Below are 23,227 nucleotides of genomic sequence, written 5' to 3' on the forward strand. Positions count from 1 at the left end.
AGTTGCTGAAGAGAACATCAATTTAAAAATACATCTGTATATACCAGATAAATCACAATAATGAACAAAATGAAAAAAGAAAAAAGGAGACAAATAAAAAACAGACTCTTAAATACAAAGAACAGACTGATGGTTGCCAGAGGAGAGGTGTGTTGGGGGGGAATGGGTAAAATAGGTAAAGGGGGTTAACAGTGTATTTATTTTGATGACCATCAGGTAATGTGTAGAATTGTTGAATCATTATATTGTATACCTGAAACTAATATAACACTGAATATTAATTATACTTGAATAAAAAAGACATGAAAATTACAAAGTAGATGTTCAATAAATGTTCTCTTTCAGGGAAATAATAAATGAACTGATATGATTTTCAATAGCATCAATGCTTAGAAATAAGTTTAACAAAATATTTGCATGATTCTTTGGAGAAAGTTGTAAAACTTTATTGAGAAAGTTTTAACAGTGAAATATCCAACATAAGAACACTTTGCATGGTTTCAGCTTCTTTTAAGCTTCTTTTCAGCTTCAGTCTTCTTTTAAACCTGTGATTGCCCTTCATCTGTAAGGTAAACAAAACAGTTGGAAACATTACTTAGCAGAATTTTATTTATAGTACATTAAAGTTGTACAACAAACACTATAGTTTTGGTTTTACACGATAGATTTCTAAGCATATATTTAATCAATATTTTTAAAATATTACTCTTTCTCTGGGTACAAGGAAACAAAAAGGCTGTTCAAGTTCAGAATATAATAAATGAACAGAACTCAGGTCATGATATCAGGGTCATGAGATCAAGACCATGTAGGGCTCAGCATGGAGTCTATTGGATATTCTCTTTCTCACCCTCTGCCCCTCCCCCACTTGTGTGTTTGTGCTAAGTAAATAAGAAATATTTAAAAATAAATAAAATAAAAGCTTCCACTTGAAATAACATTCTGGATATAAGATAGCTTAGACAATGTCATATTTTTGCTGACCATTTGTATCATAAATTACATGGTCATACTGATTTTAAGTCATCACCATTGTTTCTGACATCAAAATGTGAAGCACATATATACCATGTCTTTATAGCATGATACAAAAATGGAGGGAATGAATTGAGGAGGGGAAAAAGGAAATGAATGAAGAAAGGGAGAGGAAGATACCTAGAAAAGTCAAACATTTGTTTCTAAAAGTAAGTGCTTTTTAAAAAAAACTTTTATTGAGGAATAATTGTCAAATATACTTGTATATACTTCAAGTGTACATGATGATTTTTCTCCTACTTGTACACTGTGACTACCAAATAAACATAAGTAATTAACATATCCATTACTGCATATAGTTAACTTGTCTGTGAGAATGTTTAAAAATGTTTACTTTCTCCACCTTTCAAGTATACAATCAATATCATATTATTCACTAAAAGTAAGTGCTTCTGAGGGACAACTCTGAAAAACTTCAGAAGTTTTCTCATATTATCTGCAATGTTCAGATATTCAAATACTACAGGGATATATAAGTTTTCCTACTATATCAATCATTTCATCCATACTTAAAAATATTAAGAGTTCAAGAACATATTCACTTTCAATTATATAAAATACCCTTTATTAGTGTCTTGTTCATATTCTTTATTATGTACACTTCACTTTTTAAATTTTCTTCAGGATTATGTACACTAGTGGATACTCTTCATAAATTTTTTTTAAAGATTTTATTTATTTATTTGACAGACAGATGACAAGTGGGCAGAGAGGCAGGCACAGAGAGAGAGGGGGGGAAGCAGGTTCCCTGCTGAGCAGAGAGCCTGATGCGGGACTCGATCCCAGGACCCTGGGATCATGACCTGAGCTGAAGGCAGAGGCTTTAACCCACTGAGCCACCCAGGTGCCCCATAAATATTTTTTAGAAGAGCAGTCTTCCTGATTTATTAGTTGCATTACTTTCCCTTTTACTAATATTCCATACCTTTTATTAAGTACCTTTTTCCTTTTTGTTAGGTTTATTCCATTGCTTCTTTTTTTCTTGCCTTTTATATTGGATACTGCTGTAATGTATTATCTAAGTAATAACATGCATTTTAAAGGCTATGATCTTCCTATGAGTACATTTTATCCATGTTCAGTAGGCTCCCAGAAATAGTCTGAAAACTATTTTTTATATAAATAGTCTAATGGAATGGTTCAGCAATGTAGACTAAAAAGGTTTAGGCCAATTAAAGGTAATTTCCTCTCTAAATACCAAATGTGTCATTTAAATTCAGAAGCTCTTATTATGGTCAATGATTAGAAAAACAAATGTATAAAATATGTTGATTACTTAGGAATTATTAAAGTTAAAGACTTTAAACTTCAAATCTTATCAATATATGTCTCAAGGCAGCAATTTACGTCATTTTCCCTATGATTATATGTGATGTTATCATAGTGTTCACATTTTTATTAGGGACAGTATCTCATGAAGACTGATGGGAAAGTGAGTGTGCTTAGCACAGAGATCTTAAACCCATCTTGAGCTTCAGTGATTACATGGATTTTCTCTACTTGATCTGCCACAGATACTAGAAACTTGACTCCCTCTTGCCATTTTCTTATGTAGTCATTTGAGGCTTTATTGGGATAAAGGACTTAAAATGCGATTTTTTTAACAGCCAAAAGAAATCAGAATTTGATGGAATCTACTTATACCTATTTGGGTTTCCATATAGAAAAACATCAAGCAGTATTTACTCATTATCTTAGTAGCAATGAAATCTCAATTCAAATGTTAAAATTTGATGCCAGATGATATTTTATAATTTGAGTCATGCAAAACAGCCTATCTTTGTATTCTATATATGCTGTCCAACAGAACCAGAGAATGTAAAAATCAGCATTAAAAGTTACTTTAATATATCTGATTTGACTTCACTAATTATACAGGAGTAAAGGTGAGTTTAGAAGTTAAGGGATTCTCCTGGAATCATACAAATCATGTTAGAGCTGGTAGTAGAACCTACTTCAGTGCCTCAGTATATTTTATATAAGCTGATATTTATTATGAATGCATTATGTATTTGTAAAAGTAGAAATTATGAAAGAATCTGAAAATTATCAGCTCTTGGTTAAAGTACTTACACTCAAAATTAAGAAAATGGTTTTATATTTTATAGTTCAATATGGCTTTGACCAAATTTGTTTCTAGATCTGATGGTCTATAAGTAAGGCAGTTATGCACTTAGGGTCCAAATTACCTACCAAATAATCTTTATTATATGTAGAATAATAAACTTGAATATCTCTTGTCACTTTCTTTTTTAGTCATTTGAGGCTTCTTTGGGGAAAGGATTTAAAATGCAACTGTTTTATTAAAGCAACAATAATGTTATATCTATATTATTGGTGATAAAATATTCCGAAAACTAAAACCACATACTTTGCATTCTTAATGGCTAACATACCTGCTTCTGGCATTTTAATGGGCTCTACATTTGGTAAATTTGCCCCTTGTCATTCAGACCATCTTTACCCTTACCCCAAGTCTTTGGTTCAGCCAGCTCCCAGAGATCAACTTCCCCATCAGGCTCTTAAAAAAAAAGTTAACAGTTTAAGCAATGAACATGAAATATAAATAAGGAAAAAATATTTATTCCTTCAGTTATATGAAATGAAATCCTGTAGGTTACTATGATGGTAACTATGATGGAAGGATAGACTTACATCTTTGTTTTCCTATATTATGAAAAACTATTTTAAATGACAATCTAAAGATAAACCACACACACAAAAAGATAAACACACTACATTTCCATTTCCATTATATCACAAGGATATTATATATTATATATATATGTATATATATACATATATATATATATATATATATATATATATATAAATTATACCACCACCAAGAGTAGAGAGCATCAGCTATCTACAAAATCTGAAATCCACACTATGGACAGGATTTTAACTGCAATAAAAAAGTAATTTTCTAAAGGATTCACTATGTGCATATTTGGGCTTATGACAAATCTTGTAGTAGTGATACACAACCCTTTTTGGGGCAACCTGAAACTTACTTTATTAAAATTAACTAGCTATATTAAGGTACAAAGATCCTATACGTAAGTTTTCATAAACAAGTCCTATTTAGAACAAAGTATCAAAAACACCATCAAAGTATTAGCAAAATTTCTGTCCTAAAATGAGAATAAAGGAAGTAGGTTGGAAGGAAATTAATGGGCTTTGCTGTCAGTCATATAGTGGAAACCTTTTAACAATGAATTGCTGAAATAATCCATGCCCTGAACTGTGTAAATAATTGAGTATAAGTGGTAAAAATACTATATTTAGAAGAAAGTTTTTGGTTGTATGGTAATTTTAAGGTACTTTTGATTTTCCTAATCATAGAAGTATTTAAACATCTTTTAAAAGCCAATTTAAAAATCATACTAATATATTTAACTATATGCCAGTATTCTAAATTACCCAGCTATTACCAAGTTTACCAAATCAAACTAACAATAAAAGGAAATAGTGGCTATCATTTATTGAGCTCTCTTCTGGAGTCTCTCTCCTGCTCCACTGAACTGCATTTATTCCTGGGCCAGGACTGAGCTACTTTACAGTAAAGACATATTGGAATATTAAGCATTTTATACAAAGCAATTCACTTTTGTTTGTTTTTATTTTTTTTCTTAAAGTTTGTATTTAAATTCCAGTTAATTAACAAATGGTATATTAGTTTCAGATGTAGAATTTAATGATTCATCACTTACATACAACATCCAGTGCTCATCACAAAAAAATACTCTCCTTAAGAACAATTACCTGTTTAACCCATCCCACCCACCACCCTCTCACCCCGGCCCAACTCCCCTCCAGTAACCCACAGTTTTTTCTCTATAGTTAAGAGTCTGTTTCTTGGCTTGCCTCTCTTTTTTCTGTGTTCATCTGTTTTGTTTCTTAAATCTCACATGAGTGAAATCGTATATTTGTCTTTCTCTGATTTAATCTGCTTAGCATAATACATTCTAGCTCCATCCACACCATTGCAAATGGCAAGATTTCATACACTTCTCATACAACAACATATGTAGTAAGAAGAACATAAATTTTGGAATGAAATATGAATTATGCCTCCATGAGTGAAGTGCTCTTTGGCAAACCATGATCCCTGAGCCTGTTTTCTCATAAAATGAGACTACCATCCTTACGCAAACAGGCTCTTATTCCAGGTGTTATATGTTGACTTTGCATGTGCTGTTAAAAGTTGCTTACACTTTTAATCATTTATGCTTTTGATGCAATGACTAAAAAGCTCACATAACAACGTTCTGAGGAAAACAAACTATTGAAATGATGTGCAATTTTTGTAGTTATAATTGAATACAGTTTCCTTTGTTTTGGCAAGGTCTATATTTTCAAGCAAAAAAAAATCTTGTACAAAAATCACAAATTCATTATAGTGAAGACCACACAAAGCTGCGAATATTGTCTCCTCATATTTTCAGCCTACTTTCAGGAAAGGTTTGAGATAATCTGTTTTCCTTCCTCCTGTTATATGTCATAATGCATGATGCCCACATATGCCCCCAGCCCCCTTAAGCATTCTTCTTCCCTTTCCCTTCACCTTGAGCCACAGGTCCTCCTTCAGCTTCCTTCCCTTGATCAGGTGTAATATCCTGTTTTGCAGGTGGTGCCTTCTTCTGTTTCAGTTGCTCATCACTGAGCTGCTGGGCCTAGGGGTGTGTGTGCATGCACACACGTGGGCAAATAAAAAGCTTTGTTGTTCATACATGCCAACAATATGAATCATAAAATACACAGATATATCTAGTCATAAATAAGTATAAAGGCATTTTTAAAACCAGATTCTATAAACTTATTTTTAATGAAGTTACTCTTCCCATAGACTACTCAAGAAAAAATACCAACAAGGACTTTGGAGGCTACTTTAAATTATACTGGGATAGATGTGTGCAGTTTGTTGTTAAAAAAACATGGGAAAGAAATCCCAGGGTATATTTCCACAGGCAACACCTCAATGGAATTCTCCTGGATCAGTGTTTCCCTCCCATTTATCACCAGAGAAAACTTATCATTGTATCCATAGTAGTTTAGCAAAATTTTCAAAAATATAAATTTCTGGTAATAGAAAACATCAAATGTTAAAGTACTCACAACCACAGTTTCAATTCCCTGGGAACACTTTTGATCATTTCTTCTTTGTTTAGATTTGGATCTTGGTTTTACAAGCTCACTCATATTTCACCCTGAAAGTAGAATATTGGTATTTGGAAAATGTATCTAGAGAATAGCTATACCACTACCATGGCTAAATATTTTCTTTTAATTTTTTTTAACTTTGAAGATATTTTAAGTTAAAAAAAAATTTATTTATATATCAGAGAGAGAGAGAACGCGCGCGCGCACACACACGAGCACACTCGCCAAGCACAAGCCCTGGGAGCAACAGAGGGAGAGGGAGAAGCAGAATCCCCACCCAGCAGGGAGTCCGTGTGGGGCTCCATCCCAAGACCCTGGGTTCATGACCTAAGCCGAAGGCAGACGTTTAACTGACTGAGCCACCCAGGCGCCCCCCAAATACTTTCCAAGCCCCAGGATATATAGCTGTTTTCTTTTCTTTTCTTTTTTTTAAAATTTATTTATTTGACACACACAGAGAGAGAGAGAGAGATCATAAGTAGGCAGAGTGGCGGGCAGAGAGAGAGGAGGAAGCCGGCCTCCGGCTGAGCAGAGAGCCCAATGTGGGGCTCGATCCCAGGACCCTGAGATCATGACCTGGCTGTTTTCACACTACAAGGGCAGAGATGTTTAGTGTCAACACCGATTAAAGGGTCCTCTCCTCCCTTGCATTTCGCATGGTACACCACTAGTCTCAGAAAGCAGTTACAACCCCACAGCATTCCCCGTTTCTAGACCCTTTTTTTCTGCCCACCTGGCTGGCTCCCTGCCCAGGGCCCCAGCGAGGAATCCAGCTTCCGCGCTCTGCCGGCAGTTCCAGGTACTTTCGGGACCCAAACACCTCAAATAATAACCCCAAGGCGCACCCCCATCTTTATTTGACCCGTTCTCTCTGTGTCTCACATTCCTCCCTTGCCTGCCCTCCCACCCCCACGCCGACTAACAACCGCCATGACGGTCACAACGCCTGTGAGAAGAATGGCGACCAACACAACCTTCCTTCCTGGAGGCTACCGATTGTGCCACCTGGACTTGCCCGAAGCCCAACAGCACCCCCTTTACAGTAAATCACACTTAAGATTCCTGGAAAAACTGATTTGTGGACCTACCAGGAGCGTCTTCCACAGAAAGAATCAAGACGTAAGGAACACGACTGCCTTCGCCTCAGCTCTGGTCGCAGAACACAGACTGCAAGGCGCATGTGCAGAAACTGACGTGCACAGCAACGGGCATGCGCACTGATTGAGGCACGTGAAATGTGGGTTGAGGTTTGCTAGAGGTTGCCACTGAGACTCAGAACCGCGCAGCCTCCCGAGAACAAGAAACAGGGCTTTTTCTTCCTGTCTAGTCGTTCCTGTGCATCCAGAAACTTTGGAGACCGATAACCCGGGTTACCCTTTGTGAAGAATGTTTCTCAGAACAACGTGACAGAAATGGATGTTTTTATTATTTTTATACATGCTTTGATTAATCATTTCTGGGTTTCTGGGACGTCTGTCATGCTCAGTCCACTGTCAGTCTCACAAAACAAACTGAGGGTTGCTGGGGGGAGGGGTGTTGGGGGAAGGGGGGTGGGGTAATGGACATTGGGGAGGGTATGTGCTATGGTGAGTGCTGTGAAGTGTGTAAACCTGGTGATTCACATACCTGTACCCCAGGGGATAAAAATATATTATATGTTTATAAAAAAAATTATTTTAAAAAAAGGAAAAAAAATATCAGCCAATTTGCTAAGTGAAGGTGACTTTATTGCATAATAGTGTAAGGGAGAGCCCTACCTGGACTGAGCTTTAGTAGAGTCTTGCAGGTGGCAGGGCAGGAGAGATATTTATTCAGATTTCAAAGTTGATGTAGAGCAGGTCTACAAACGTCAGGATAAAGTGTAGTTAATGTATGTTAATCATAATAGACTGGTTTGGACTTAGAGAATGTGGTGAGGCAAGAATTTTAAGACAATGGTTCAAAGAGTCATGAGGTTGAAAAATGTCACTTGGCACTTTTTAATTGAAGAATTGATGGGTCTTGTAAAATTCTTGGAATGAATAAGAGTTATTTCCCATTTTTATCTTCTTCGGCAAGAGATTCCTGGATTAGTGAAGTTATGTTGAGGAACCCAGTGGAGTATGAGCTCTTATGAACATAAACAAAGAGCTGTGTGCAGATTTCCTTTCTTATTACTTTTATATAACTTACCAGTTTTCTGTGAGAAGTAGTATATGGAAGGAAAGGTCAGGAAGGGGGCCCTAATCAGAAAGTAGCATTTTGAAAATAAATTAGGATGTTTTGGTGAACTCGTATGTATTCTATCCAGTTAGGCTTCTTTTATTTTATTTTAATTTTTAATTTTTTAAAGATTTTATTTATTTATTTGACACACAGAGAGAGAGAGAGTAGAAGCAAGGGGAACAGCAGTGGGAGAGGAAGGAGCAGGCTCCCTGGCAAGTAGGGAGCCAAATGCTGGGCTTGATCCCAGGACTCGGAGATCATGAGGTGAGTGGAAGACAGACACTTAACTGACTGAGCTACTCAGGTGCCCCGAGGCTTCTTTTAAAGAAATACCATGAGTCAGGGTAAAGTAAGTCTCCGTCTTTCTCCCCATAAAAAGCAGGTTGAATAGGAATTGTGTTTCTTAAAAAAAAAAAAAAAAATTTAGGACTGAGACTAATCATAATCCTTGGTCTTACATTTAGTTTATCTTTTATCCTTTTTGATAATCTCAGCAAGGACACCATCATTACCAAATTTAACTTGCTTTTTTCCCTGTTAATACCTGTTGTTAATGAGGGCTATCAAGTGCTCAAAGAATGGGCGATTGTGATTTCTGGACTTGGACTTTCTGTGACCACATAACCAGCAAATGGTCAAATTCATGCCATCAAATGGCTAGACAGCAATGGTTCATGAGGATCTGGGCTTTGATTATTCCTGAATTGTTCAGTCCACTTCAAAGGGCAGAGGTTTGCCAATCTTCAGCTTTCTCTCACCATTCCTGTGGGAGATAGCTGCTGCCCAACTTGTTATAAGGCAGTGACTGGACTTGGATGAAAGCTAGTCTGTGAAGCAGCTCTGGTGACACACAGGAAACAGCAGAAAATATGAAAGACATTGTCAAAACAAGAATTGCCTGATGCCTGACTCTAGGAACTCTCTGGGCTGCTAAGCAAGGAGTTAGGATTTGGGACTCCCAGCAGATGCTCTACCTGTGGGAGTGCTGCAATTTCCCACACGACAAGAGTGTCCTTTCTTTCAAGCAGGAGAATCTAGGGAAAAAATTAAGTTTTTTTTAAATTAATTCTTTAATAAACATATAATGTATTTTTAGTCCTAGGGGTACAGGAAAAATTAAGTTTTAACAGGCCCAAGGGTGAGATTGGGGGGTGGAGCAAATTCTACAGATTCAGGGAAGCTGTCATTTTCCAGAGTAACATAAAGAGCTGGAATCTTAGCTCAGACTGCTTGGTGGTTGAGGTCAAATTATGTATTACTTATTACGTGAAATGCAACTCTCACACTTGCTTCATAAGATACACAGAGGATAGGTGTAGTAGGATATGGAGTCCTTTTGATACAGCCAAGTAATGCATACAGTCTTCACAAGACACCAAGAGAACAAGAGGCTGTAGGCACCTGCTGACACTTAAGAAGAAGAAACAGGTAACATGAATACCTTTAATGTATTAAGGGAATTTTCTAAAAAAACAAAGAAATAAAACAACAAATCAAAAGGCTTTTCTTCAAGTAAAACCCAAGGCTCTTATGGCTTCACTGGTGTGCTGGTCCATTTTATGTGTCGGCTTGATTAAGCTAAGGAATGCCCAGGTAGCTTGTAAAGTATTATTTTTTGGTGTGTCTTTGACAATGTTCCCAGAGGAGATTAACATTTAAATCAGTAGCCTGAGTAAAGAAGACTGCCCTCTTCAATGTTAATGGGCATCATTTAATTTGTTGTGGTCCTAAATAGAACAAAAAGGTAAAGTAAGAATTTGCTCTCTGCTTCAGCTGAGACATCCATCTTTTGCCCTCAGAAATCAGTGTTCCTGGTTCTTAAGCTTTTGGACTCAGACAGTGACTTAGGCCATTGGTCAGTCCCATGATTCTCAAGCCTTCAGACTCTGAATCACAGCACTGACTTTCCTTTTTCTCCAGCCTGCAGACAGAAAATTGTGAGATTTCTCAGCCTCACAATCACAAGAGCCAATTCCTATAATACTTTTGTATTTACCTATATCTATCTATATCTATATCTTATTGGTTCTGTTTCTCTGGAGAACACCAATTAATGCACATTTTGGTGCTGAGAGTGGTTTTAGAGGAACTGAATGTTAAAGATGAGTTTTCTGAATGAATTCTTGAGTTTCTGGAATTGACTGTTTAGTATTACTAGATTTAGAGAAATTAATGACTCTATTTTCAGCAGTAAAGAGAGATAGTCCATGAATTGTTTATAGAGATATGCAAAATATCTGCAGTGGATACTCCTAAGAAAGAAGGAGCTAAGTGACTCTGTATATGATATTTAGAATATTTTTTGAAAGCTAAGGATATAAGGACATCGGTTGGTTTCTCCAAATGTCCCTGGACAAAGTAGTAAGAGAAAAAGATGAGCTGAAGGATTTGAATTCTGAGTAACAAATGTCTTAAGTTTTTCTATTTGTGCCCTGAAGGAGAGCCTTATCTCCCGTAGAAACAGGATTGAAATTCCTGAAAATCAAATACTGAATCTTATCCTTTAATTGGCTGCATTACAATGGAAGACCTAGCCTTGCAGGGTGTCTACTGTTGAAGTGAGGGCAATTGATTGGGAAAGAAGGTGATCCTGTAAATTGGAATAGGAACGTGTAGGAAGGCCTTGATAAAGCTGTTACATTGAACCCCTAAGTTCTGACAAGTCTTATTCACCAGTAGATGATTTCACCTCATGGCCAGTGGAATTGGTCTCCCCATTCCCAGGGGTAGCTTCCCCACCCACAGTAGTATAGCTTTTTCACCTGTGTCTGAGGGTATTAGACTTTCATTGCTTAAGCAAATGGTAAGAGCCCCCCATGAGGCAGTTTTCATGCATAACAATGCTGATTGTCCTCAGGACCCACTTGCCATCACCCTTCTTTACTTTTAGACCTATAACTGAACTCACATCCCAGTAGGCCCCTAAAGGTGAGGTACTATGTAACCCATGAGGAGGTGAGCTGCATGGCAAAAGAGCTACTTGAATTTATGATTTATACAGACAGAAATCTGGAGAACATGTGTGGGAATGGATACTAAGAATATCCATGGAATATGGAACAATGGTGAAATGAACATAAAGTTGGCTCAGGCTGAGTTTATTGATATGGGCCACTAAGCAAAGATTTCACATTCAGTATTACAGCTCAAGGAGTTAGAAAGGACTCTAGCAATTTGTTTGGTCTGTTGGCTGAAGCATGGAATTTAAGCGGCCCACAGTTAATAAAATAGAAATTCCTGCTCTGCTTGGGTATAATGTAAATTCCAGGTCGTTAACATACAGTGAAATTTAGTTTCAGGTGTTGAATTTAGTGACTCATCACCTATATACAATACCTGATGCTCATCACAATACCCATCACCCATTTAATCTATTCCACCTATTTAATTACCTTCCCTCCAGTAATCATGTTTGTTCTCTAAATTGTCTGTTTCTTAGTTTGCCTCTTGTCCCCTCCCCCCATGTTCATTTGTTTCTTAAATTCCAGGAGTGAAATCATAGGATATTTGTCTTTCTCTGACCTATGTCTCTTAGCAATATACCCTCTAGCTCCATCTGTGTCATTGCAAATGGTAAGATTTCATTCTTTTTTTTTTTTTTTTGGCTAATATCCTATTGTGTATATTTATACTACATCATCCTTATCTGTTCTTCAGTTGATGGACACTTGGGCTCTTTCCATAATTTGGCTGTTGTAGATATTGCTGGTATAAACATTGGGATGCATGTATCTCTTTGAATTTGTGTTTTTGTATTCTTTGGGTAAATACCTAGTACACAATTGCTGGTTCATAGTATAGTTCTATTTTTAACTTTTTAAGGAAACTCCATACTGTTTTCCAGAGTGGCTGCACCAGTTTGCGGTCTCACCAGCAGTGTAAGAGGGTTCCTCCTTCTCTGCATCTTTGCCAAGACCTGTTGTTTCCTATGTTAATTTTAGCCATTCTGAGAGGTGTGAGGTGGTATCACATCATGGTTTTGATTAGTATCTCCCTAATCATGAATGATGTTGAGCATCTTTCCATGTGGCTGTTAGCCATCTGTACGCCTTCTTTGGAAAACTGTCTATTCATATACAGCCCCTTTTGTTTCTTTGTTAATTAGGGTATGTGGGACAAGAACCTGGGGAGCCGGCACCATTAGCTCATTCTTCTTTGCACTGTGTATATAAACTGTCTAAATCTAAAAGTAGCTCTTTGTGTCTTTACTAGTTGAATCAGTCAGGTCTTGGCCTTGTCTTGTCTTATATGTGTGAATTTGTTACCATCTAATCCTGATTGCTATCCTTCTTTTTTTAAAAGATTTTTATTTGAGAGGGAGAGAGAAAAAGAGTGAATGAGAGTGCAAGCAGGGGGAGGGAGAAGCTCCCCACTGAGCAAGGATCCTGACATGGGGGTCAATCCCAGAACCCTGGGATCATGACCTGAGCTGAAGGCAAACGCCTACCTGACTGTGCCATACAGACACCCCCCTCCCATTGCTATCTTTTTTCTGTAAAAGAAAATGATATAATTGGCATACTTGTATTCATTCAACAGTTCTTAAACTGAATAAATAGAAAGGGCCTACCATGTTTCCATCACTTGTATTTGGGAAAGTTCAGTGAGTTATCAAATGCAGAGGTGGGGCCAGTTCAGCCTCTTAGGGAATATCCCATAGTATTAAGGTTAGTAATAGTTGTTACTAGAAGATTCTGAAAAATGGAAGCATGATTGATAGACAAAATTTTTTTCTCAATAAAAAAAAATTTGAGTAAATACCAGTCTTATGGTATATCAATTTTCACATTTTCCAGCAAATACTTGGTAAAATAACAGCAATATATATATATATATTTTTAAAGATTTTATTTATTTATCAGAGAGAGAGAGGGAGAGACCGAACACAGGCAGACAGAATGGCAGGCAGAGGCAGAGGGAGAAGCAGGCTCCCTGCTGAGCAAGGAGCCCGATGTGGGACTCGATCCCAGGACGCTGGGATGATGACCTGAGCCGAAGGCAGCTGCTTAACCAACTGAGCCACCCAGGCGTCCCCAGCAATATATTTTTGAAAAGTTGGAGGTATGACAATCATTTATAAACTAAACATGTTATTAGCACTTGTGGGGCACCATGTTCTAGGCCCCATGCCAGACTCTGGGGACACAGAGACAATCTAGTCTCAATCCCAGAGTCAGGGGACTACAGAGTTCAGAAGAGAGAAACATTCAGGCTAATAAATATAATAAATAAAAATACAATTTTGATAAGAACTATGAAATAACAACACAGTGGGGTACTTGGGAACATGAGAATACTCTACCCCAAGAGATCAAAAGGGCTTCTCATAAGCAGTGCTATTTATAAAGGAAGGGGCTATGATTATCCCCATTTTACAGAAGAGATAACTTAAGATTAGAGAGGTGAAGTAACTTAGCAGAGGCTACAATCAGCTTTGATCCATGGCCTGTTGGGACTCCAAACCACTATTTGTTTTAATTTGCAACCACCACCTACAGTTCCATTCCCATCTTTCTGCCTCGAAATTTTATTTTTTTTAATATTTTATTTATTTGGCAGAGAGAAAGAGCACAAGCAGGGGGAAAGGCAGGCAAAGAGAGGAAGAAGCAGCCTCTGCATCAAGCAGGGAACCCGACAGGGGCCTCCATCCCAAGATCCTGGATCATGACCCAAGCTGAAGGCAGACACTTAACCAGCTGAGCCATGTAGGCACCCCCTGCATCAAAATTTTAAAAACCTGCTGAAATTAGAACAAACTCAAGTTAGGAAACGACTTCCTAGAAAAGACTAATGAGAAATTTTGTGGAATATTTCTGTTCCTTCTAACAGGGGGACTTTGGAAGAGAAAGGTCTGCCCAGCTGGGGCTAATAAGGGGCACTCTTTTTTTTTTTTTAAGATTTTTATTTATTTATTTGATAGAGAGAGATCACAAGTAGGCAGAGAGGCAGGTAGAGAGAGAGGGGGAAGCAGGCTCCCCGCTGAGCAAAGAGCCCGACGTGGGGCTCGACCCCAGGACCCTGAGATCATGACCCGAGCCGAAGGCAGAGGCTTAAACCACTGAGCCACCCAGGCGCCCCAATAAGGGACACTATTAGGTAAAGCTTTCAACCAGCCTTTTCCGAGAAACCATTATTTCTCTAGAACTACCTGCTCTTGTGATTAAAATGCACTTAGAGAGCAGGTGTGGAATGGGTAGCATCAGCTTCACATTTTCCTGGAAGGGACTTCCAATGTTGTTTTTTCTGCCTGCTCCTTTACTCACAGAAGCTGGGACAGACCCCATGTCTCTTGATTTCTGCACAACTTCACTAACTCTGCCTTAGGAGGTTTTAGCCTTTACAGAATTCTAAGCACAGTCCAAAACAGAAGGAATATCTATAGTCAGGAATGTTAACTACTTACTTTCCTGTTTCACCTACCTTCAAATGAAACTTTAAAGTTAATAAATATGCAACTAATAAGTCTATAGCCACTATTTTTCTTAAGAAACTATTCAAAAATGGCATTTTACTGATTTTTATAAAATTCCAGAAATTTGTTCCCTGGAGACTCTATTTCTGCTCTTTCACATTGATATGAACTAGACTGTGTCAAATATCCTGTTCAACAGAACGTGAGAATGCATTCCTATTTTTCAATCAATAAGAATTTAAGTCTTTCTGTTTCAATGAGCCAAATTAAAAGGAAAAAAATGCTAACACTGGCCTGTAGGAAGAGAAACACTAGCCACTCCAGAGTTTGTCAGCCCTCTCTTTTTGGGCATTTTATCTCCTGGGCTAGAAGAGGGAATATGGAGCCAACATATTCTAAACAATCTAAAATTTTTCTTCCTCCTGTCTCTGTGCCTTATATATATATATTAGCTTATTAAGAACTGTGACAAATATCTTTATTAACTTTTTCTTGTGGAAAATTTCAAACATACAAAAGCAGAGAGGAGTATAGATAATGAACCATCACCTAGCTTTAATAATTATCAGCTCAAGGCCAACCTTCTTTTATTATCTCTAATGCACTTAATATCCACTTACAAAGCAAATTCCAGATGTCATTTCAACCACAAATATTTAAGAATGTAGCTCTAAAAGTTAAGGACTCTTGTTTTCAACATAACTACAATAACATTATTCCAATGAATATTAAATATCAAGTCGATTTTATAATTATTTGGATTCTCATATATGTATTTATTCTACAGTTTAGTCAAATAAGGATCCCAAAAGGATCCATATGTTACAATTGGTTGATGTGTCTCTTAAGTCACTTTTAATTTATAGGTTCATCCTCCATTTCTTTCTTTCATCCTGGCAATTCCTTTACTGAAGAAACTGGATCATTAGTCTTACAGTTTCCTACAGCCGGGATTCTGCTGACATCAACTCTGTGGTGTAATGTTTCTCTATTCCCCTTTCTTTTTTTAAAACAGATTTTACTTATCTATTTGACAGAGAGAGACACACAGCAGGAGAGGGAACACAAGCAGGGGGAGAGGGAAAGGGAGAATCAGGCTCCGCGTTGAGCAGAGAGCCTGATTCCGGGCTCCATCCCAGTACCCAGGGACCATGATCTGAGCCAAAGGCAGAAGCTTAACAACTGAGCCACCCAGGTGGCCTATATTCCCTTTTCTATAGATTAGCAATGTCTAGAGACATAGACTGATTTAGGCTCAAAATTGTGGCAAATATATTTAATGGGTGGTGTAGGTTACTGCCATCAGGAGGCACATGTCTGGGATGATAGAGACATAGGAGTAAGAACTTTTGCTAGTATCTCACAGTTGCCTTGAAACAGTCTGTGACACCTGATATACGAAAACACATATATGGTAGACAGCAATTTAGGGGGTAAATGCTTCCGTACTCAGTGTCATTACAAAATATTAATTATTTAGACAAGTCTTCAGTAATGTCTACCACATTTCAAGTGATGTTTTGTAGCTACATAAAAAGACTCAAGGAAACTAGGTCCTTGCACTCAAGGACCCACATGAGTGGGAAATACAGACACAAAATCATAAAAATGCAAAAAAGGCCATACATGCCAAATCAGAAGTCTGTACATATACAGTGGTAGTGTAACAACATGGAGAATAGTCATTGTAATAAACAGAGAAGTGTCCAAAACTATAGGATGAGCTTGTTCCTGGGAGTGTGACAGAGCTTACCTATGCTTCACAATTCCAATTATCATTGGGCTCACATACTTGATTCTTTCAAAGTAAACCCGAATAAATCTTTGCCATTTACCTAAAAAAATCCTATTATTTTATTGGTTCATCAGTTCCTCTAGGCAATAAATACTGAGAGTCTACTAATAGTCACCAACTACTCTGTATTGTAACAGCCTTCAGTGAATTATCCAGTACAGTTCCACTCTGGGGCCACATGAAAATAAGAGATTGTTTCAGGTAAAATATGAAACTAAGAAATCAAGAATATAGTAGTAGTAGACATTTCTAATCTGTGGATCAACAACAAATGTCTCCTAATTTTAGCCATTCTTCTAGGCTCTGAGAAAAGGGACAGGATTCACTTTGGGTCCTACTGCTCAAAAGAGTTCATAGTCTAACAGGCCAACAATCATTCATAAGGATGATTATAATACTAGAATGATGCTGAAAATATTTCCTGCTTTTCTTGGAGCTTCTACCAAAGGGACACTGAAAAAGAAAACTCTAGCCACCTACTAGCACTTAGGCTCTAACACAGATTTTTCACCTCCCTTCTCCTTAACAACTTTTGATAAAGGGATTGTCTTTCTTCTAACTGGACTCCATTTAAAGGGGAAGTGAGAGGAGCAGTTCCAGCTTCAGAGCCCTTTAAACCATCTGTCCCAGAAAGGCCCTTGAATGTTGCTGTAACTTTACAAACTGCCTGTTCCTGCCCACCCCCCACACAGACACACACACACACACACACACACAATTTATTTGCTGTTTCTTAATATAAAAATGTTGAAATCTTTACAATTCTTTCAAATGAAACCATACAAAAGAAATCAAAATATTTAAAGCCACCCCCCATCCTGTTCAGAGTTAATTCTTTCAATAGTGATTTGATAAAACATAGGTTTCATAGAAAATATAATACATTAGACATTTAGGGAAATTATGTACCAAGCATATCAGTATCACCTTTATTCCAACGTGTCTTTTTAAAACATTTTAAAGATAAGAATAGGCACTTATCCAGTTGTGAAAAGAAAAAAAAACAGCCTTTACAAAAACTTGCTGAAAACAAATTTTTACCTTATATTTGAAAGTCTTATTGATCAATGCCTTGGGTTTTTTTGGGGGGGGTATGAGCTGAAAGATTCATCTGTTCATTTTTTGTGCAATCATCACATAAATAATTCATGGATGTTATATACTGACTTTGCAGGGAGAAAATTCCAACTGTGCATCAAACTCTTAGAGGATGTAAGTTATAGATACGGTTAGGTTTGTTAGCTCTGTGTCAACTGTTTTAGCCTGAATTTTTTGGACTTCTCTTTTAAAATGAAAGGCTTTTTTTTGGGGGGGGGGTTCTTTCCTAATTTTTTTCTAGACTGAACTCCAAAAGCATATATAATAAAAACTGCCCATGTAAATTTAAAAGGTTAAGTGTGATGACTATAAAATGTTCTATTGAAACTTAGAAATTTAAGCCTTGGAGTTTTACAAATTACATAAAGATATCTGGGCACCAAAGAAAATTCTAGCAAGTGACAGAACTCAATCCAAATGTTTCTGAATAAAATACAGAAAATACAGGCTAACAGTTCTTAAGAGTTCATTAACATTAACACTGTACTGTTCACATTTGTCAAATACATAGTTCAAAGTCAAAACACAAGATTGTGCTTTATTATCTCTAAAAATTCCATGTATAAGTTAAACCTCCCAGGTATTTGTGGCAGCATTTTAGATGAGGGCAGTTTTATATATGAAATAGTTGTAAAACAAAAAACCAGTTCCTTTGCTGTTAGTTTATATTTTGAAAAATCTCAGGTTACGGAGAGTACCTATTAGTCAATTTGGATTCCTGTAACAGGAAAGGTTAACTTGTAGATTTTAGAAGGTTTAAAAAATAAGACATGTTTTTCTGTACAAAGAAACATCATTTTTGAAAAACATTAGATGATTCTGCATAATTTACAATATGAAATTATATAACTGGTATTTAAAAGCTGATTTTCTACTCATTTCTTTGACAATATTTTTGTTAACTAAAATATGTACTTTATTCAGACATATTTATATATGGCAAAAAATCTTGTTAAAAAAATGGTTGCACCAAAGTTAGAGAAAAAAAAAGGTAACAAGTCAATTCTACCAGGGGTTATATTCTTTTTAAAACATTAACATGCAGAATAACAAAGTATTTAGATATTATCCACTTATATTTATATTAGTTTGTAGACTATTTTCTAGATCTCAGATGTTATAGGTAAGATGATATTAGCCATCTATACTCTCCTCACAAAATGGACTTTTCCTCAGCTCTCGTGAGAGAAAATAAGAAATCCTAAGAGTAATCTACTTTCAAAATTTCTTTTTTTAAGATTTTATTTATTTATTTGACATAGAGAGATCACAAGTAAACAGAGAGGCAGGCAGAGAGAGAGAGAGGGAAGAAGGCTCTCTGCTGAGCAGAGAGCCCGATGTGGGACTCGATCCCAGAACCCTGAGATCAGGACCTGAACCGAAGGCAGCAGCTTAAACCACTGAGCCACCCAGGTGCCCCTACTTTCAAAATTTCTTAATAGAGTGCAAAAAAGTGACCCTCAAAGTTAGCTGAGTGACCAAAAAACCTATCAAGCACTGATTAAAGATATAACATAGTCTCCATTGCCCTAAAAATTAGGAATGATCTTTCCACCCGCCCCCCATACCCAATTCAAGAAGTTGGCTTTACTTTAACCTACTTTTTAACATGGTTGGGGTGGAACAGAGGAAGTTGAAAGCAGACTTAAGTATTTTATGGTATTCCCAGTCTCAAGGAAGTCAGCAAGGCAAATATAAGAATTTTTAGTTTGGTCCCCCCAAAAGTTTGTCTTCTGACCCAAAATATTTATCCTGAAGTTTAAGAGAAAGTGTTCAGGGGTCCTGACAGTTTAAGAAGTCTGTAAAAGCTAAGTATCAAGAAAGGTACCCTACTGGGTTGGGATCTTATCACCGTATAAAGTCTTATGCTTACCGGTAGTCAGGAATGTTAACTGGAATGTCACTACATTCAAATATGTGAAATAACTTTTTTTTCAAAAAACTAGTTTCTATTGAGAGAACCATGGTTGCTCTGGGGTATTAAGAAAGGGGCAATGGAGTTGGAAGCTGAACATACTAAAGTGCACTCTGAATAATAGTATGTACATACTGGGATGTGTCTGGCTAACAAAACTTTCCCAAGAAGATATTCACTGTGTATAGTAATATTTTGTTAAATTACCTATGGGCTATATGGGAAATGGCCATTTCAAATAAGCAGCAACAAACTAACACTGGTGAAAATTCTTTTGATAATCAAATTATGTACATATGACTAAAGAAAGGTCTGAAAGGGGCAAATCAGATCACATTACCGAACACAAAATTATTACCCAGTGTGGAAAGACGACAAGAGGTAAAATATCTTAAATACTATATATATACATATATATATTAAGGTAAAATATCTTAAATACTATATATATACATATATATGTATATATATATAAAATCCTTAACCCAATTCCCATCAGATAAGGGCATGCTGCTAGCACGTTTAAGAAAATAAAATTAAAGATGCCACAACCAAGATGTTCAGATTTTAAAGGGGTTCACTACAAAACAAAAACAAAAACCAAGAGGGGTACCAAAAAAGCACACGTGCGCACACATACACGTGTGTGCAATGTTATAAAACAAACTACAACGTGTATGCACAAACACACACGCTAAAGGCTGGGCAAGCAGTTAAGGCACCTTAAACATAAAACAAAAAACCCACGTGGTTTAGGGTTACCGAAATCTGTTACAGTGCTACCACGCAGCGATTTTCAAAGCCATCTGAAAAACGTGCAAATTGTCTGAAAACAGTGCCTGGCAACCGAGACGGTCTGCAAGCGTGATTCGGAGGGCTGCCAAGGAAACAAAAGAAGCCCCCCGCCTCCCCGTGAGACCGCACAAGGAATGAGAGGCGCTCCGGGCACTATTTATTCTAAGGTAGGCGGAAAGCCGAAGTCTGTGCAGGAGCGGTACATACTAGGGATCGCTCTGTGGCAGGGACCGGGCCACGGAGTTTCCATTGGTCGGGGAACCGCCCAGCTTTAGTTTTTCCAGATATTCAGCATGCACGGGCTTGTGGCACTGGAGAACCTTGATCGCATCTTCGATTTTGAACCACTCTCGCTTCCTCCCAATGCTAACCGAATCTTCCCAATCCTCCAGAATCTCAGTGACAGTCAGTACGTACACGTACGTTCTGTGCTTGCGGTCTTGGTTCTGTTCGAAAATGCCCAGGAGCCGGCCTAACTTCCCCTTGACTCCCGCCTCTTCGTACACCTCTCGGACTGCCGCACCGCCCGGCTCCTCCTCGGGCTCCATGCCCCCGCCCGGCACGATCCAGCGGTCCGGGTACCGACTGCTACTCACTAACAGCACCTCGTCCTCGAGCTCGCTCCGGAAGCAAAGGCACGCCGCCCGCTTCTTGAACCCCTCCGGGTCGTAGGTGCGCGTCTGGTTCGGCTTTGCACTTCATCCTCTCGGCCGCCCGCTCCTGCCGCTCGCTGCTGCTGCTGCTGGGGTCTCGGCCGCCGCCGCCGCCTGAGATGCTCGGGAGAGAAAGGACCGACAAGAGCGGTGGGGAGAGAAGGCGCTCCAGGAGTGAGCCGGGGGAGCCCAGGAAGCCCCGGGGGAGATGAGGCGGGGGGCGGGCAAAGTACGTCAGTCTGTTCGCTCCTCGTGCGGGCCGGAGGGTCCCGAACGCAGCCGCCTGACTGGACGAGGCGCCGCCGCCCCGCGCCCGCCCCCCGCCCCGCGCCGCCGCCCCGCCCCCGCGCCGCCGCCCCGCCCCCGCGCCACCGCCCTCGGGTCCGCCACTCCGCACACCGCCCACCCGCGGCTCCCGCGCGCGCCTCCCTCCCTCTTCAGACGCCGGGCAGGGGTTGAGTGAGGTGAGGCGCATCCGCGTGCGCGTCCGCGTCCCCATTCACGTGCGCGTTCATGTTGGAGGGCGAGGGGCGGGGGCGGGGGTCTTGTGGCTCCCGCCGCGCGCGCGCGGTGCCTCGGGCCCACTGCGCAGGCGCCCCGCACCTCCCAGGCTGGAAATCTCTTTCCCCTGGGAGTTCAATTCCCGCGTTGTGACTGGGGGCCAAGATCGCTTCCACGTGGGCCTTTGAGTTGAAGTTGGCTGTGGCGTGGCCAGACCTTTCTCCTCATCCTTCCTGGCGGTTGCCTGAAACGCATACACTTATTTTACAGGCCATCAGGCCAAGGGCATCATCATTGTCCAGAAGGAATGCTACCGCCTTACGGTTTAGGAAAAATGACCCTCGCTGTTCTTGGCAAAACAGTACCTACTCTTTGCTGAGTCATATCCATACCCTTTGAGTTCTTCAACAGGTTTGTCCACCTAAAAGGTAAAACAGCCGGTTATGGTTTATCAGCAAAATGGGTTTATTTGGGTGTAGCAGAGGAATTGCAATTGGGAACAGGCAAACTGTAGCACCTCAGAGGCCCGTCTGGAGCTCAGACACGAGGACCTTTCTTCTCTAGGGAAAAGGAGGCAGTTGGGAGGGGCTGCCGGGAAGGGAAAGTCCATTGCAGAAAAGCCACAGTTGCAGGTGCTGACGTTTTCCTCATTGGCCCCGTTGTGGTATTTCCTATTGGCTGGGCTTGTTGCTGGGCGAGGAGACATTCATCCTTCCTCCTGCTGGAGTAGGAAAGGAAGCTGCTTCCTGCGGGGAATGCCAGGAACTGTTTATCCTTGTTGGGGTGTGCAGCTGACCGCAGTGGTAGGGCGTGAGAGGTTCCCCCTGCTAGCCACCTGACTCCATTTTAAATGAGGTTTCCTTGATTCAGGGTGGCAGGTTCTTGGCTTTGCTGGGCATGTTGGCACAGCCCATAACTTAACACTTTTCTTGAACAGGTCCTATTGCCCTCTTACCTAACCTCTGTTCCTCAGGTTCCTGACAGTAAACTTCTTGCCTACTTGTTTCAGCCCTGGCCCTTGGAGTCCTAGTCCCCTAACAGCTGCAGAACCACCCCAAGTTACCTTTTAGGAAGTCCCAACACTCTTCACCCTCTTTCACTTTCACCCTTCTCTCTCTTTCTCACTGATAGGTACAGCTTCGGGTTTTGGAAAACATGCCTACAGAAATCCCTTCATGTTTTTCAGTTTGATGTTTACGGAGGCTCTTGGTGTGGGATTCCACACCAAGCAAGGCCGCTTGGTGCTCTTTCACCACCTCTCTGTTGGGTCATGCTGTCCTCTTGGCCAAGATGTGGACCATCATAACCAAAAAGTTAACAACCAAAAGCCCTCCCTCACCTTTTCATTTGTTCTTACTGTTTCCCTGCTCTAACTGTAGCCTTATGGAGAAGACGTCTGATGTCCCCTAACTTTTTCCATACTGCAGCTTAGGCATCTGTGTCTCTCTGTTCCTCACAGACCCTCTGCTGGCATCAAGCAACCAGGATCACGAAAACTCCCTTTTCCAGTGAAATAATCTCTCATCAAAGGGAAGGGGAATCTGAAGTGTAAGTGCAAAGGACGTTTTTTTTTTTGAGAGAGAGAGAGAGAGAGAGAGAGAGAGGGAAGGAGGGAGGGAGGATGAGGGAGGGGCGCATGAGTGGGAAGGGGG

General features: G+C 39.3%; 2 protein-coding genes across 2 annotated transcripts; both read right to left on the bottom strand.

The window, feature by feature from the left end:
- Positions 1-412: 412 nt before the first annotated feature.
- Positions 413-7,396, bottom strand: LOC101674041 (P antigen family member 3). Its single transcript, XM_004755129.3, has 5 exons — positions 7,290-7,396; positions 6,157-6,248; positions 5,606-5,714; positions 3,506-3,556; positions 413-562 (listed from the first exon to the last, which is right to left on the bottom strand). The coding sequence occupies exons 2-5, from the start codon at positions 6,238-6,240 to the stop codon at positions 540-542; spliced, it is 267 nt and encodes an 88-aa protein (XP_004755186.1). The 5' UTR covers positions 6,241-6,248; positions 7,290-7,396; the 3' UTR covers positions 413-539.
- A 12,717-nt stretch (positions 7,397-20,113) lies between these two features.
- LOC101673765 (diphosphoinositol polyphosphate phosphohydrolase 3-beta) lies at positions 20,114-21,589 on the bottom strand. The gene is made up of 2 exons (XM_004755128.3): positions 21,518-21,589; positions 20,114-21,110 (listed from the first exon to the last, which is right to left on the bottom strand). Exons 1-2 carry the CDS (start codon positions 21,587-21,589, stop codon positions 20,628-20,630), a joined length of 555 nt encoding a protein of 184 aa, XP_004755185.2. The 3' UTR covers positions 20,114-20,627.
- Between the last annotated feature and the right edge of the window lie 1,638 nt (positions 21,590-23,227).

This window comes from Mustela putorius, unplaced genomic scaffold (genome assembly GCF_011764305.1).
Source record: "Mustela putorius furo isolate JIRA1106 unplaced genomic scaffold, ASM1176430v1.1 tig00003903_pilon_pilon_pilon, whole genome shotgun sequence".
NCBI classification, from domain to species: domain Eukaryota; kingdom Metazoa; phylum Chordata; class Mammalia; order Carnivora; family Mustelidae; genus Mustela; species Mustela putorius.

Excerpts from the sequence above, each read along its gene's own strand:
- LOC101673765 (XM_004755128.3), bottom strand. The coding sequence starts at position 21,589 with ATGAACGCGCACGTGAATGGGGACGCGGACGCGCACGCGGATGCGCCT. Across the intron at positions 21,111-21,517 it reads TCACTCAACCCCTGCCCGGC|CCGAACCAGACGCGCACCTA; the intron begins GTCTGAAGAGGG and ends TGAAGTGCAAAG.
- LOC101674041 (XM_004755129.3), bottom strand. The coding sequence starts at position 6,240 with ATGAGTGAGCTTGTAAAACCAAGATCCAAATCTAAACAAAGAAGAAAT. Across the intron at positions 5,715-6,156 it reads AGGGAATTGAAACTGTGGTT|GCCCAGCAGCTCAGTGATGA; the intron begins GTGAGTACTTTA and ends ACACACCCCTAG. Across the intron at positions 3,557-5,605 it reads AGGAGGACCTGTGGCTCAAG|AGCCTGATGGGGAAGTTGAT; the intron begins GTGAAGGGAAAG and ends TTTTTTTTTAAG.